This window comes from Gorilla gorilla, chromosome X (assembly GCF_029281585.2).
Source record: "Gorilla gorilla gorilla isolate KB3781 chromosome X, NHGRI_mGorGor1-v2.1_pri, whole genome shotgun sequence".
Taxonomy (NCBI): Eukaryota; Metazoa; Chordata; class Mammalia; order Primates; family Hominidae; genus Gorilla; species Gorilla gorilla.
In genome coordinates this window covers 164374704-164391874 of record NC_073247.2, presented here as the reverse complement: position 1 = coordinate 164391874, position 17171 = coordinate 164374704, and the positions used below count along the sequence as shown (strand labels likewise).

General features: G+C 45.7%; 2 protein-coding genes across 2 annotated transcripts; one reads left to right on the top strand and one right to left on the bottom strand.

Moving 5' to 3' along the window:
* LOC129529977 (chondrosarcoma-associated gene 2/3 protein) lies at positions 1-1078 on the top strand. The gene is made up of 2 exons (XM_055376107.2): positions 1-543; positions 702-1078. Exons 1-2 carry the CDS (start codon positions 230-232, stop codon positions 769-771), a joined length of 384 nt encoding a protein of 127 aa, XP_055232082.1. The 5' UTR covers positions 1-229; the 3' UTR covers positions 772-1078.
* A 5950-nt stretch (positions 1079-7028) lies between these two features.
* On the bottom strand, positions 7029-10669 carry LOC129529976 (melanoma-associated antigen 3). Its single transcript, XM_055376106.2, has 3 exons — positions 10543-10669; positions 8685-8750; positions 7029-8604 (listed from the first exon to the last, which is right to left on the bottom strand). Exon 3 carries the CDS (start codon positions 8537-8539, stop codon positions 7595-7597), a length of 945 nt encoding a protein of 314 aa, XP_055232081.1. The 5' UTR covers positions 8540-8604; positions 8685-8750; positions 10543-10669; the 3' UTR covers positions 7029-7594.
* Between the last annotated feature and the right edge of the window lie 6502 nt (positions 10670-17171).

Sequence of the window (17171 nt, the reverse complement as noted above, 5' to 3'; positions counted from 1 at the left end):
AGAAAAAAAAAAAGTAATTTTGACATTTAAAGTCTGTAGTTCATTTTGAGTTACATTTCTGTATGGTGCAAGATATGTGCAATGGCTAGTATTATGTGTCAACTTGTCTAGGCTATACTGCTCAGCTGTGTGGTCAAACAGTAGTCTAGATGTTGCTGTGAAGGTATTTTGTAGATGTGATCAACATTTACAATCAGTTGATTTTAAGTAAAGCAGTTTAACTTCCATAATGCGGATGGGCCTCATCCAATTAGTTGAAGGTGTTAAGAGAAAAGACCAAGGTTTCCTGGAAAAGGAATTCTACCACAAGACTAACATAAAAATGTTGTGTGAGTTTCTAGCCTGCTGGCCTGCCTTCACTGTCCTGGGGGAGGCTTGGAGAGACCAGGTGGACTGGAGTAGACTGTTGAGAGACGCTGGTCTGGTGAAGATGTCCAGGAAACCACGAGCCTCCAGCCCATTGTCCAACAACCACCCACCAACACCAAAGAGGCGAGGAAGTGGAAGGCATCCTCTCAACCCTGGCCCAGAAGCCCTATCAAAGTGAACGGCCCACCCAAGCTCTGACTCCTACCCTGTCCTCCCCTGGCACAACCCCCACCCCAGCCTGCACCATTTCTCTATGAAGCCCCTGTTCTCACCCCTCCTCCATCCTCTTCCCCAAACCAGTGCCCTTCTTTGATCTCCCTGTTTCCTTCCGGGTTCCCAAGACAACCCGGAAGGGAAAAGGGACCCGTCAAGGAAGTTCCAGGAACAAAAGGCTCTCCCTAAAAGACCACCGCTTCAAAAAAACCTGAGGAATGGAGTGGGCCAACACTATCCAGCCACTCTGACCAGCCGAACGAGGAACTCAATCAAAATGCGCCACAGCGGGACCACAAGGGCAAGGAGACCACCACCTTCTCCAGTCTCTCTTCGGGCAGCCAGTAATTCCCGGGCAAGGCCAGAGACTTCAAGTCTATCTGAAAAGTCTCCAGAGGTCTAACCCCAGATAAATAGCCAACAGGGTGTAGAGTACATTTTACACCCCAAAGGGTGTGCCCCATGGTGATGAAAATAAAGTGAACATGTTGCAAAATGGTGTGTGTGTCTGTGTGTCTCAAATGGTAGGGGTAGGGAGTAAGGGGAAAGAGGTAGGAGTGTGGGGAGGGAGGGGGGCATCCTCTACAATTTCTCTAATTCAACTTGCTCTTCGTTCTTTGGTTTCCTAGGGTGAAACTTTTGGCTATTGATTTTAGATTTCATTTTCTAATATAAACATTTAAAATATGCTATATATTTCCCTCAAGGACACACTTTAGCCGAATCCCACTTTTTGTATGTACATTTTTACTTTCATTCAACTTAATGTATTTTTAAAATTCTCCTGAGGCTCCCTCTTTGACCCATAGGTTATTTAGGAGCATATTTTAAAATTTCCAATATTTGGGCATTTTTCAGATATCTTGGTGTTTGGTTTTGAGTTTAATTATATTATGGCCTAAGAAGAGGCTATCTATTATTTCTATTCTTTTCAATTTGTAAGCTTTGTTTGATGGCCCAGAATACCATCTATCTGGGGAGATATTTCATGCACACTTGAGAGGACTGTTTATTCTGCTATTGTTGAATGCGGTGCTTTTCTTATTGTTTTATTTAGTCAGAGTAGTTAATGGTGCTTTTCAGGTCATCTATATCCTTCCTGGTTTTCTGCTTACTTTTTCTCCTAAGTGCTGAGAAACAAATCAAAGAGTTTCGAGAAATGTTTAGTCCCATGAAACCACAACCACAGTGAAGGTGAAAAATATATTCATCCTCCCCAAAAGTTTCTTCCTGTCTTCTTGCTGTCAAACCGTCCCTTCAGTAGAAGTGATCCAAGGTGAGCAGAAGTGAGCATCCGCTGACCATGACCATTTTCCCTACTAACAGAGGCAGGTAGGCACAGAGAGCAGCAGTTGCTTTCACACACAGGCAGCATCCAGGAAGAAAACCAGATCGATATTGTCATAGAAGGAGAGCTTTCTGGCCTGGACACAGGCTGTCGCTCCTTTTCTTGCACACTGCCGGTCCCCAAGTCTGGCTCTGCCTTCCTGGCTTCCCTGGCTCAGATGGGCGATTCACACCACCTCACCATCTCCCCCCACTCCCTACAGACTGAATTAAGGGCCTTGCCACTTTCTATTGTTTTGTTGACTTGCTGTTTCTTCAGCATATATTGAATAAAAGTTTTCTGTAGGAATCAATAAGTGCATGAATGAATGAAATCACCTGGCATGGGAATTCTTTGATTCAAATTATGGAGTCTGCCCTTCCTGGGCCTCCTGCCTACATGAAGAAACCCACAGTTCTTTCACCTGTGCTCACTTGAGTTCAGAAACCCTGTGGAAACTACCACGGAGAGGGTCACTGCAGACGCCTTCTCCCCAGGCCCAAACACTGTCATGGAGGTGAGGATGCTCCCAACAGGATGCTTCCTGTATTGGACCCCACACGTCCCCATCAGTTTAACAAGGAAAGCTGCCACCTGCACTGCCTTGCCATACAACCTGCTCACGTACACACCTTGGTCCAGCCCCCTACCCCAGACACTGTCAGCTGGCAACATACGCCAGTGGTCACTGCCCTAGGACACCTGTCCCGTTCTGTGCCAAGGGTTCAGAAGCCACAGAAGGCTATCTGAGACACAGTCGCCAACTGGAACATTTTCAAGGCACGTCCACAGCCAATCCTTCATCTGCAGAGTCTGAGCTGACTAGTCCCAGGGCACTCTTCCTCCCATTTCTCCTCCATGCAGCCCCACTGCCCCTTTCAACTGCTCATGGGCATTCCTGGCCTGTCTCGGCAGTTGGTCATCAGTCAGCAACCCACTCACATAGCCCAGCCTCTATAGAAGGTCCCCGGGGGATAAAACACCAGCCCCCAGCAGGCATGAAGACAGTTCCCACATCTGGGACGCTGGTGAAGGTACAAAGGACCACTGGAGTGTTCAAGAGAGGTAGCTGGCCCAGAATGACGCAGGGAGTCAGCCAAGCTCTTCCTGAGAGAGGGAAGGGGATTCTGAGGGCGGGAAGGTTGACCAGCACAGCCCTGGTGCATTCAGCCAACACTCAGATCACAGGGCCCCCTCCAGCTGGTGATGATGTTGCCGGGATTTCCCAACTCTATTCCTATTCGTTGTCCTGTCCTCCCTCCTCCCTTCCCCCTTCTCTCCCTCAGGCCCCTGACCCCACCGGCCTGAGGTCTGGATTTAGAGCTCGGAGTGCCAGCCTGCCTGGGGCTCTGTGGACTTGGTTTCGCATGTGGTCTCTCTCATGGACGCTAGCAACGGCTCTCCCCAGGATCCTCCCTGGATCCTCCCTCACGGGCTGAGGGTCTCCTGTCTGCTCTCATTACCTGGCTCCTCTTCAGTCTCACCAAATCCTTCTCAAAGCAGAGAAGAAATGTCCTGTCCACAGTTCAGAATTTTAAATCAATTGTGATTTTTATGAGAATTTGAATTGGTATAGCATTTTTGTAATAACATTTTAGAAATATTTTAAATGTTAAACTATTTTCACCCTTTCACTTTAACCCAGTGTCCATGTTAATATATCCTTCTTATAAGAAAACCATGTTTGCCTAAAATTCATAGGAAGAGACGTTTATTTTATTGTACTTATCATACAGCAAATGGGAAACAACTTATATGCCCATTAGGAAGAAAGAGTTTAATTAATTGTGGTGCATGTCTACTTTAGAATTATAGAAAGTGGTTTCAAAAGTGAGAAAGATCGATCTATCTATCTATCTATCTATCTATCTATCTATCTATCTATCTATCTATCATCTATCTGCCGTTGTGGAAAGAGCCTACATCCATTTTATAAAGTGATAAAAGAATATCAATATGTATATCATTGTTCTTGTATATTGAATAAAAACAATATATTGTTATAGTTTATCTGTCAGTGAGAAGCCTAGAGTCAGCAGTAAAATAATACACAACACCGTTAATTGTGGTGACCTCTGAGGGGGCGGTGGGGGTGGTGGGCGTTGTTAAATGTGGAGGAGATTTGTAAAGGGGAAAATTGTGAATTATCTACATTTCTATAATTTTTGCAATAAGAATATGTACAATACTACATTTTAAATAAAAAAAAAATTAAACCTGACAAACAGAAATACTAGCCATGTCAGTTTAAGTAACTGCTAGCCATTGCAACAGAACAACCATGAATGGCTTGCCACAACACAAGTTTATTTTATGTGCAAATAAGTTCTGATGCAGTTTGCCAGGGGCTCTCCACTCTCACGGGACCCAGGAATCCAAGCTGCTTCCACCTTGTGATTCCACCAGCTCAAGATGAAGCTGCCATGTTTGCTAGTGAAAGCGGAGAGAAAGCGTGGAAATGGCACACTGGCTCCCACATGCCTGGATGTGACAAACAATGCTTCTGCTCCTATATTGGTATAAAGGAAATGTCACATGACCCATCCTAACTGCAAGGACTTTACTGTTCCCATGTGTCCAGGAAGGAGACAGAGACAAAATGTGTGTGAGTACTATACCCTCCCCCATAAACTGTTACATAGTAGGTGCTCAACAAAAACAACTGTGATTCTTTGGTATTACACTACCCTTCTCATTTCTAGGAGTTTCTGAGAAGGCCAAATTTGCCGTGACATTCTCCAACTTTTTCCAGTGTCAAATATGTAACTGATGTTTTCAAATATACGATCACAACTAACTGCCCAAGACTCTTGAAAGTCTCGGCGAGAAGGCTTCCCTTTGCAATACCCTTTAATCCTTAGTAGGCTGAGCATTTTTCCTCCATTTGATTCCCGGTCAAAATGTTAACCTGTGAATTTCTGCTACCCTCCACAAGCCTGAACACCTGTCGAGTGCCTGTAGGCACAATAAAGGCCAGTATTTTCCCGTGGAGCAGGTAAACAGACAAGAAACAGAAGGCTGCTTAATTATTCCTCTTTCATTAGAGTTGACATGTTTTCAAGGAATCGTTTTTAGACTCCTGGAGGACTCCAGAAATTTAGGAATTCAGCCTCAGTAAGTAGATGTTTGTTCCACTGGGATTTCCCAAGGTTTTTCTCATCTAATACTCATGAGGGATGGTTTGCTCTTTGACCATTTATCTGTGCATGTATTCAGAGGCGAATTCCAAAAGGACGCCCTGTGAAAGTCCGATTTCAGGTATCAAGGTGGTTCCAAATTCCTCTAACTTCAGGGTGACATCGCACAAGAACCCTTAGATAATATGGCGAAACAGACCACTCAGCCCTTTCAGAAAACAATCAGAGAGTGTGTTGAAGACAACCGGAGTGGTAACCAGGTGTCTAAACGTCACTGTCCCCGTGTGAGTTTTTATATCAAAAGGATTGTTGATATCATATGGCTTCCTGGGTGAGAGACGGGACAGCCAGAGGACTTCTACTGTGAGAAGGAATGCTCCCTGTCAGGAGGTGAGCAGGGGATTCTGGGCTGTTCTGTGGGGACCAGTGAGGAGCTGATCAGCAGGCCCTATAGGTTCCGGAGTCAGACAGGACACATGGAAGTGACCCGGGGAAATGTGCTGTAATTCTGAAAGTGCTGGGGCTGGACAGAAATGAACACATCTTGCCAGTGTCGGCTCTCAGGGAACCCAGCGCACACCAGCCCCAAATGGTGTTTGATTCTCACTGTCGCGTTCTCCAGGCCTGCTTTATTACGCTGGCCTCGAGGTCCTTCTTTTTGTCACCTGAGAGACATGGCGCAGTGCTGAGAAGAAAGATGAAGCACCTGTCAGGAGGTCAGCCTCAGGCAGGGAGAAGTGGGAACAGCATGGGCTCTAAAGGAATTCAGAACAGGGGTCGGGTTCTGCCCTGTTCCTCACTAGCCACGTGATCCTGGGAAATACCCAGGAAATACCCTGTTTTTATAGCCCAATTCACACACCCTGTGAGCCTTGGATTCTTCATCTGTAAGCAGATGTGATAAGGACTGTCTAGTAGGACAGTTGGAGTGTATGCAACGCAGGTGAAGCACCTGACTCCGGGCCTGGTATAAATTAGAAGTTTAACAAATGGCGGATGGCTGTTATTTCCAATATTTTTCAACCCGAGGCCCTAACACTCCGGGATTTTGTTGTTGCTGTCGTTGTTCTCCAGGACTTACCAGAGAATATACAGCTCAATAGGACATGGAATAATTAGCCCAAAACAGAAGCTTCTTCCATAAAATTCAGTTAAGTATTTCCTCTCAGAGAATGCACTTCAAAATTTGGGTGTGCAGGAGTTTTGCCCAGCCAGGTGCACCTCAGAGCTCCTACAATCTGTGTCAAAAGACCAGCTGCTTCTCTCTCTCCCAGCTGCTTTCCCACCCAAACCACCATTTTCATCCATTTTGTTACCATCCAAAATCTAGCCCGTGCTTACAATTGGTCAAATTGCACTTGAGATAACCTAGTTGGAATGCCTTTTTAATGGAGTCAGCTCTGGCTCTCCCTGCCTGGCAGAAAAGCACCTGGCCAGGGGCTTCTGGGCCACCCTTCCTGGGAAATTCAGCCTTATCGCTCAGGAAACCCTTGCAGATGATGGGTGTCCATCACCTAGATCTTGGGCTGCGTTCAACAGCAGTGGGACAAAAGCAGACGACACCTTCCATTCCTGCCTGAGGTAGAGATTCCTCTCTGTTCATCCCCCATTCGAAAGAAACTGCTCAGAGTTGCTTTCCATTCCAGGCTTTTCTCCCACACTCTGAGAATCTGGCTCTGGGCCCACCCAGCTTCATTAGAGTCAGCTCCTTCAGAAGGAACTGAAGTTTCCCAAAGCCCAAAATGCCCCAGCTCAGGGCAATGACACTCCACAACTCTCACCCGGAGCCCCACACCGTCACCCCTCTCTTACATTTCCTCTACATCTTACAGGACTTCTCACCACCTTAATTATATGACTGCAGGTCCTAGGCTCTACAACCCTATGGGTAGGCGTGAGTCTGCCTTACCTTAGCATCCCCACTACTAACCCAGGGCCTCCCACAGAGCAGATGCTGAGTGAATGGAAAAGAAACGAGCCAGTGAAGAGGAAGAATTATTTATTCAGATTTAATTTCGCTTGCATTCTCAAAGAAGTCAAGGAAATCCTGGTTTGCATATGTGTTTAATTTTACAGAATAGATTGAGGTACAAGGCAAGAATCAACTATCTTTTGATTTCTTGAGTTATCTCATGTATGTTATTGCTAATTCGCTCACAATTTTAAGCAAATACTTTTCCACTGCTATTATTATGTCACAATTCACAAAATGGAATGGATTTCCCAATCTGAATAAAAAACAAGACTCTTACTCCTAAACTATATAAACAGCACTATGTGTGACTACTGTCATTCATAAACCTGGATGCTGACGCTCATTCAACCATCTGTTAAAAGGAACATTTGAACAACTCCAACAGGAAAAGAACAATCTCGAAGTCATCCAACAGAACAGAAACCCACTACTAAGAATGCTGACTGCTCGCTTCAAAGAGTGAAGAATGGGCCTCACGTCACAGGAGGCAGTGGAAACTAACGGATGGGGCCCCGGAAGGTGCACTGGCCCAGACCCCCTCCCACTGGCCCTGGCTACAACTCGTGCTCAGACTCACTCTTCCCCCTCTCTCAAAGCCCACTCATGCAGGGGTGGGTAGGAAATGCGAGGTCCTTCACTGATCTTTAGCATATGGTGCAGGACTTTCACATAGCTGGTTTCAATGAGGGCCCTTGGACCCCACAGGAATTCATAGCATGCAGGATCACTGCCGGGGACCTGCCGGTACTCCAGGTAGTTTTCCTGCACGAAATGTTGGGTGAGCAGCTTCTTGGGATCCCCCAAGATACTGTCTTCCCTCCCCTCAAACACCTCTAACACACTCAGCTCCTCCCAGATTTTCTCCTCAGGGGCACAGTCGCCCTCTCTTGCGATTATGGCCAGGACGATTATCAGGAGGCCTGCCTTGGGCATGATCTGATTGTCACCCAGCAGGCCATCGTAGGAGAGGCCCAGGCAGGTGGCAAAGATGTACAAGTGGCCGATGGGGTCCACTTCCATCAGCTCGATGCCAAAGACCAGCTGCAAGGAATCGGAAGCTTTGCTGAAGATCGCAGGAAAGAAGTACTGCCAATTTCCGACGACACTCCCCAGCATTTCTGCCTTTGTGACCGGCTCCCTGGCTCGATACTTGAGGAGCAGAAAATGAACCAACTCGGCCACCTGCCTACTGAGTGCTGCTTGGAAGCTGGACTCCAGGTCAGGGAAGGTGCTTGGCCCCTCCTCTTCTTGGTTGCTGGAGTCCTCATAGGATTGGCTCCAGAGAGGGTAGTTCATGGTAGTGGGGAGGCTGGAGGCTCCCTGAGGACTCTGGGGAGGATCTGATGACTCGGCAGCAGGCACCTCCCCCAGGGTGACTTCAACTAGAGTAGAAGAGGAGGAGGCAGCCTCCTGCTCCTCAGTAGCAGGAGCCTGCGCACCCACCAGGCCCAGGGCCTCTCCTCGGGCCTCAAGGCCTTCTTCAGGCTTGCAGTGCTGACTCCTCTGCTCAAGAGGCATGATGACTCTGGTCAGGGCAGCAGGCGGGAGTGTGGGCAGGAGCTGGGCAATGGAGACCCACAGGCCTGGGGAGAGAGGGAGCATGTGAGAGACCTCAGCTGAGTACTGAACTGAACCTTGGAGGCTCTAACAAAGGCTTACTTACAGATCTTCTCCTTCAGTGCTCCTCCGGGGGCCTCTGGTCCTCCATGTCAACCTGTCCCCTCAGAACCTTAAGGAGGAAGTGAGAGGGCACCTCAGGGTACAGCCGGCCAGCGCATGCTGAGGCTGCAGGACTGAAAGTATTGAGGGTGAGGCCAGGCGCTCTGGAGTCCATGTGTTCTGGGGCAGGTGGGGCCCTTGGTTTGAATCCACGGCAAACCTTTACCGTTGGCACTATCTGAGCCCCCTCTACTCTGTGACCTGAGGACACTGCCTCAGACCAAGTCCTCACTGCCTTGTTCCTGGAGCTCCTGATTCCTGGGAGAGGAATCCACGGGCCCCCAATGTGCAGACAGCAAACGCAGCCACGGATTCCCAGAACTGTCAGGAGGGTTGGCCAGACTCTGTGAGGTCCCCACTCTACTGGGGTGGAGGGTCCCCTCTGTGCTCACTCAGGGCCCTCACCTTTCTCCTTATAGGGCCTAATCCCTCCCTTCTGCTGGCCTGAGAATCGCTCATGTCAAGAACTCACATACCTGATATGGTACAGAAAAACATGAGGGGACCCACATCTGGCCATACATTCCCAGGTCCTCCCGGAAAGGACAACGAGAGATGTCCAAATTTATTGAAGTCCGTGTACCCTGGGTGAGGAGACTGCTTGGTCCTCACCTCCACTCCTAGTAGGGTCTGAGAGCCTCCCTCTACTGCCCTGAGTGCAGCCCCCTCAGACCAAGGCTTCCCCTTCCCTGACATCAATGATCCTAGGGTAATGAAGGGACCTCAGCTGACAGCCCTGCCCAGGCTCTCTGAGGTAACCGCAGGGGCAGGGCAGATTTTTATGGGGCCCCCAGTCTGCATTCTGTCCCAGGAGTACCCTCAATCCTCCCTCTGGCTCTTCACCTGGATGCTTGGCAGATCCTAGGACCACTGCATCTGTCCACCAGATAGGGGCCCCTTGGGGGTACACCTTGGGCCCTGCAGATCCTGGGATTCCGCCCTCTGCTGACCTGAAGTCCCACTCTTCAGACCACAGCCCTCAACTCTCTTGTCACCCTGAAGGCGCAATGAGCACAGAGCACATTCGGCCACTGTGCCCAGCATCCCCCAGCCCAAGGTTGCCACTGATCTGGACTCCAAGGTCCCCTCAGTCCTCCCTCTTCTTCCTCCCCTTGACTCCTCGCAGGGCTGGGCCCCAACCCCCTGCTGAAGTGGGTCTGCATCCCTAGGATTCCCGTAGCCGAATGAAAAGGTGCCTCAGTTTGAGACAGGGGTACAGTGGGCCCCCTGTCCTGGCATGCTGGGTCCCCTCAGGACTCCATTGTCTTCCAGGAGGGCCTGGGCCCTTTCGCTGCCGCCCAACGGCCGTACTCGCGATACCGAACCCCTTCCCTCCCTTAGCCGTAGATGTGAACCTCAGGACTCACGTGCCTGGCCGCCATTCCCGGAGCTTCCGTGACTTGATACCAGGGGCAAAGCCCGGATTCTGCCAGGATAGCGGTGGGGGTGGGGATGGGAATGGGGAATGGGGGATGGGGGTGGGGCTGGTGTTGGGGGACGGGAATGGTGGTGAGGGTGGTGGTTAGGCTGCCCTCAGTTCCCTCTCGGGGTCCTGACCTTGATTCCTGCCACAGCGTGGGCCCTGACCTCTTCTAACCAGCCCTGCCCTGGCCACATTAAGCTCTGTCCCCAGAGTTCCCTGTGGCTAAAGCGGCGGGGGTCGGTGGGGTGAGGTAGTGGCGACCCAGCCTGGAAGTCTTCCCCTGCGGGGTGGCCCAGGCCCGTCAGCAGAGGCAGCACTGGATTATTTGAGGCCCTCTGTCTGAGGTGAGGCCCACCTCAGTCCTCCCTCAGCGTCTTACCTTGCCTCCTCACCGAGCCTGGGCCGGCTTCCCTCCGCCGACGTCAGGCCGTTGCTCGTTGCTCAGGGCGAGAATCTCGCGGTCTTCTGACCTCCAATGCGCAAGTCAGTGGCGTCACATCCTGGCAACGGTACTACCCTGGGTTCCGGGCAGGGGTGGAACTGGATTCTGCCTGGATGGGGATCGGATGGGGGTGGAGGTAAGCATGAAGATGGTGATGGGGCAAGGGGTAAGGATTGGGACGGGGATCCTGAGGCTGTAGATCCTGGTGGGGTCGGGGGAGTTGGGGGTGGGCGGGGGGCCTTCGGTCATCCCTCAGGGTCCTGAAGTTGATGCCTGGCTGAGCCTGGACCGCCATCCTCTGCAGATTGCTTCTGCTCCCCTCAGACCAAGTCTCTGACTCTGAGTCCCCCTGAAGTGGCATTGGGGGAAGGGGTGTGGTCTGGGTGACATCATTGCCTGCGTTTACCAGGGCTGACAAGAGGGGCTGAGCTGGATTCTGTGGTCCCTCTATGGTGTGTGGGGTGGGAGGGCGGTGTGGACCCTCAGTCCTCACTCAGGAGGGTCGTCTTCGTCACCTCTGGCTGTTGGATGAAGTGATGGGCAGGAGATGCTCTGTTTCTGTCACCTGTGAGCATTTGCACAGCTGCACCCCTTGTAGAGAATGCCTGCGGGTCCCAGGCCAGGTGCTCCCTGCGGGGCGGGGCGGCCGCTCCCGCGGTTGTAGTGACCTCCTATTTCAGTCTTTGTGTTCTGTTGAAAGAATTTTTTTTTTTAAATGTAATTCCTCTCCCACTATGGTGGTTTCAGGTTGTTATTAGCAGAACTCTGGAGTCATACTGCCTTAACCAACCAAATTTTCCTGGTGTCCTGCTATTGCCTAGGGCTCTTGGCATCGTGTTTTCAGGGGCTGCCTCAGATTGTGCAAAGAAGTGAAGTGGAAAATTTCAAACTTTTATTCTACCCATTCTGTCATCTACCGTGTAGGCAGGCTGCAAACCTCCCCAACATCCCTGCCGCTAAACCCCTCCAACCAACACTGCAAGTGTCACACACAAGTACCAGCTCAACACAGTCTTGAGTCTCACCCTGGGCTTTCCCTGTTTTGTTGCGTAGATTTTGTTGCTGATACTGGTTTTTTATTTACTGTTTCCATTCTGTAGTTTTCCAGGTTTGATTTGGGAAGCAGAGCACAGCAGCCCAAATTTGTTGTAATGGCGGCGGCTACAGGTAAGGCACTAAATTGTAAATAATTTAAGCTGAGTTTACATTTTTACAGTGTTGTGCTCCCCATGAATGAATATATTATACTCCTCTATGTATTTCAAGCTTTTTTTTTTACCTGAATATGTCAGTGTACTTCGACAGTTGTCTCTATAAAGACCTTATACATTTTTATTCGACTTCTTTTCAGGCAATTCATGAATTTTGTTGCTATTGCAAATGGCATATTGTCTATTAATTGTTGTAGTTATTTATTGCTTTCGTGAGGTGAAGATTTTGATTTTGCTGTAGTAATCTGTTGCACACCTCGTTCTGAAGGCCGATGCACTTGAATATTCCACATACCTTTTCCTTTGAATTTTCAAGATCGATAATGGTATTATCACTAAACATTACATATTCTTCCAGTATTCATACCACTTACTCATTTTGGTACTTATAGCTCTTTGTGTCTCAATCCTGATTTCAAATGTAGAGATAATAGCCTACATCTACTTCTCGTTCCTGACGTGAATGATAATTATTCGAACGTTTCGCATTTAAGTATGTTTGCTGTTGATTTTAGGAAATGCAATTTCTCTTTGAATATAGGTTAAATACTTTTTTTTTTTACCATGAACTCATATTAAATTTCTTTAAAAAGCTTTTTCTGTACCCGTTGACACGATCAAATTTTTTTCTCCTCCATTTTGTATGTAAGGAATTACAATGAAACCGTTTTTTTTTTCCCTAATGTTAAACCGTATGTTATTTCCTTGGGCAGAGCCTGTTTATTTATTTAATACGCTAGTAATTTACGTAGGATATTTGCTGCTATGTAAGGGAGCTTACTTAATGTGTGCTTTTTTTTTCCATCAAGGGTGGGATGTGGTCCTCATCTGGTTTTTGAATCCAGGAGGGCTAGTCTGGAAGAATGAATTGAACAATTGTAAATATTTTGTATGTTCTGGAAGAGATGAGATAAGATGGTGGTTAGTTTTCCCTGATCATTTGGTAGAATTGGCCTCCAATACTGCCTAACCTGGAATGTTTGAAGGTGGCTTGAGCTTTGAATATTGTACAGTTTCAGTTTTTATAGTTTAATTAAAGTTTTCTTTTTCTTTTTGGATCAGTTTGCTTACTGGTTTATTTTATTTCTACAAAGTGGTCAGTTTCCTTTAGGATTTCACTTTTAATGGCATATTTATTATAAAAAAATTTTATTAGGGAAAGCCTTCACACATACAGAATAATAGAAACTAATGTAATGAACCCAGGATACTAGATACCGAGCATGAACAACTTTAAATACACAGCAAATCTGGTTCCAGTTAGACACTCGCCTACCTGCACATCAGCTTCTGGAATAACGTGGAGCGAATCTAAGGCATTAGACCATTTCATCTCGAAATGATTCAATATGCATTTTTAAAAGATAAGGACGTTTTATTAAACAGAATCCAAATAGTTTTCATATCTGAAAAATTATATAAATGATTATCAAATGTTCAACTATTTTACATGCTTATCTGGCCGACTTATACTTTATAAAAAATATATTTCTTTGATGGAGTACCCAAATATGGTAACTTTCCCCCCACTTGCTTCACTGTGGTAGTTTCATATATGTATAATGCAGCTAGGTTTGTGTGTGTGTGTGTAACATTCTACATTCTGTCCCATGATTCTCCAACTTCTTAAGTTACTTTTAGACTTTACATTCATTAAGCTTCACTCTTTGTGCTGTAAAGATCTATGGGTTTTGACAAATGCCTCGTGCCGTTGTCTTAGTCCCTTTGGGCTTCCATAACAAAAATAGTGTAGACTGGGTGGCTTATAGACAACGCAACTTTATTTCTCACATTCTGGAGGTTGGGAAGTCCAAGATCAAGGTGCTGGCAGATGTCACGTCTGATGGAGACCTGCTCCCTAGTTCATAGACAGTTGCCTTTCCCCTATGTCCTCACATGGAAGAAGGGGCAAGGGATCTCTGTGGGGTCTATTTTATAAAAACACTGATCCCATTCATGAGGACTCTGCTCTCATGATCTAGTCATTCTCCAAATACCCCACCTTCTGCCTAATACCATCACCTTGGTATTTCAGCAGATGAATTTTGTGGGAACACAAATATTCAGATGAAAGCAAGCATGCATCCACCATTACAGTATTACCATACTAGTTTGACTGCCCTGATAAATCCCTTGTCCCTGGCAGATAACCCCCTTGGACACCACTGATAGGTTTTTCATCTTTATAATTTTGCCTTTTCCTGAATGTCATATAAATAGACTTGTATACTATGTAGCCTTTTTAGACTGGTTTCTTTCACCTAGCATAATGAACTGAAGAGTCATGTATAACTTTGTGTGGCTCGGAACTTATTCCTTTTCATTGAAGAGTAGTAGTATCATTGTCTGGTTGTACCATAGTGTGTGTGTATATATATATCCATTCACCAAATGAAATACATTTTGGATGCTTCTATTTTTGGTGATTATGAAATAATCTTTTGTATACAATCATATACAAATTTTTATGTAGACATAAGTTTTCACGTCAATTGGGTAAATTGATTATGACTGCTGAATCTTATGCTAAGTCTATGTTCAGTTTTTTAAGAAAACGCCAAATTGTCTTCCAAAGTGGCTGTACCGTGTTGCATTTCCACCAGCAATGAATGAGAGTTTCTGTTGCTCCACATCTTCCCTGGCAATTGATCTTGGTTTTCCTTTCTTTTTTTTTTTTTGCTTTTTTATGGATTTTGGACATTCTAATAGGTGTGTAGTGGTATCTCATTTTAGTACACAATTATCTAATGAGAACGGATTTTCAGTACTTTTATTATGCTTATTTGCCATGTGTATATCTTCTTTTGTGAGGAGTGTGTTCAGATCTTTGCCTATTTTCATGTTTTATCTGTCATTGAACTTTAAGAATTCGTGTATGTTGTAGAGACATGTTCTTTATCACATATGTGTACCACAGATGTTTTCTGCTAGTCTGTGGCTTCTGTTTTCATTCTCTTAACATTGTCCTTTGAAGAGCACATGATGTTTATTTTAATAAAATCTACTTGGTAAATTTTTCTTTCATTGATCATGCTTTTGGTGTTGAATTTAAAAACTCACCACTGAACTCAAAGTTATGTGAATTTTCTCTTATGTTTTCTTACAGAGGGTTGTATAGTTTTTGCATTTTGCGTTAGGTCTGTGATTTATTTCGAGTTAATTTTTCCGGAATATGTAAGGATGTGTCTAGGTTATTATAATTTGCCTGTAGATGTCTAATTGTTCAGGCACCTTTTGCTGGAAAAACTGTACTTTCACCATTATTGCCTTTGTTGTGAATCACCTGACTGTAAGTGTGCAGGTCTATTTCTGAGCTCTATTCTGTTTTATTAATCTATGTGTGCCTTCTTTGCTAATGCTTATGTCCTCCACCAAATTCATACTTTGAAGCCCTCAGCCCCGGGGTGTCTGCATTTGGAGATGAGGCCTCTAAGGAAGTAATTAATATTAAAAGAGGTCATAAGGGTGGGGCCTTGATCCCATAGGATTAGTGTGGTTATAAGCAGTTAGAAGAGACAGAAGAAATTACTTGTGTGCCTGCACTAGCTCGCTCTCTCTCTCTCTCTCTCTCTCTCTCTCTCTGCACATGCACAGAGGAAAGGCCAAGAATGGATATATTGAGAAAGGGCTATCTACAAGCCAGGAATAAGGCCGTCACCAGAAACCAACCCTGCCAGTCCTTGATCTGGGACTTCCATACTTCAAAACTGTGAAAAAAAATAAATTTGTTTTGTTTCAGCTACTCAGTCCACGGCATTTTGTTAGGGCAGCCTGAGCTTACTAAGACATAACCTCAGGTAACACAATTTTTTTTTGTTTTCTCCTACAAAAAAAAAAAACCCATAATTTTGACATTTAAGTCTGTGGTTCATTTTGAGTTACATTTTTGTATGGTGTAAGATATGTGCAATGGTTAGTATTATGTGTCAACTTGTCTAGGCTATAGTGCTCAGCCATCTGGTCAAACAGTAGTCTAGATGTTGTTGTGAAGGTATTTTGTAGTTGTGATAGACATTTACCATCAGTTGACTTTAAGGGAAGCAGTTTAATCTCCATAATGTGGATGGGCCTCATCCAGTTAGTTGAAGGTGTTAAGAGAAAAGACCAAGGTTTCCTGGAAAAGGAATTCTACTGCAAGACTAACATAAAAATGTTGTGTGAGTTTCTAGCCTGCTGGCCTGCCTCACAGATTTGGGATATACAAGACCTCATAATCACATGAGATAATTCCTTATGAAACCTTTATCTTTCTTTCTCTCCCTCCCTTTTTACATAGATAGATATGTAGGTAGGTAGCTAGATAGATAGATAGACAGAAAGAAAGCAATTACGGATTGAAATTCAGTTTTGCATATAGATATCCAATTGTTCTAGACCCAGTTGAATACACTATCATTTCTCTCCTCGAATCTTCATTTGTATCTTTATCAATATTTGACTTTTATATATATGCATATACATGTGGATCCATTCCTGGACTTTACTCTCTTCTTTTTATGTGTTTCTAAATTTAGGACAATTCCACACTATACTGATTATTGTTAGTTAATAAACCTTCAAATGAAGTAGGGGAACCCCTCTGTATTTATTCCTTTTCACACAGCTGATAAAGCATACCAGAGACTGGGAATGTTACAAAAGAAAGATGTTTATTGGACTTGCAGTTCCACGTGGCTGGGTAGGCCTCACAATCATGGTGGAAGGCAAGGAGGAGCAAGTCACGTCTTACATGGATGGCGGCAGACAAAGAGAGAGAGAGCTTGTACAGGGAAACTGCCGTTTTTAAAACCATCAGATCTCTTGAGACTTACTCACTATCACGAGAACAGTATGGGAAAGACCCAACCCCATGATTCAATTATCTCCCACTGGGTCCCTCCCACAACATGTGGGAATATTGGGAGCTACAAGATGAGATTTGTGTGGGGACACAGAGCCAAACAATATCATTCCACATGTGGCCCCTCCCAAATCTCATGTCTTCACCTTTCAAAACCAATCCTGCCTTCCCAACAGTCCCCCAAAGTCTTAACTCATTTCAGCGTTAACGCAAAAGCCCACGGTCCAAATCTTGAGAAGCTGTCAAAGGACACTCAGTTTTCTTCAGTTAATAATGTAAAAGGACTGCACTGACGTGGTTAAATTCCCAGGACTCTCAGTTCTTTAGGAATGGACTAAATATCTGGTATCATCACTTACAAAAGTGTCTTGAACTTGATATAGTTTATGTTCAGAAATTGGTTCATATTTTTTATTTTTATCTTTTAATTCAATTTTTTTCATGAGCTTTTTGAAGGCCCCCGGATATGCACCCTGTATAAAGGAGAAAAATTCTTGTGACTACTAATTTTGACC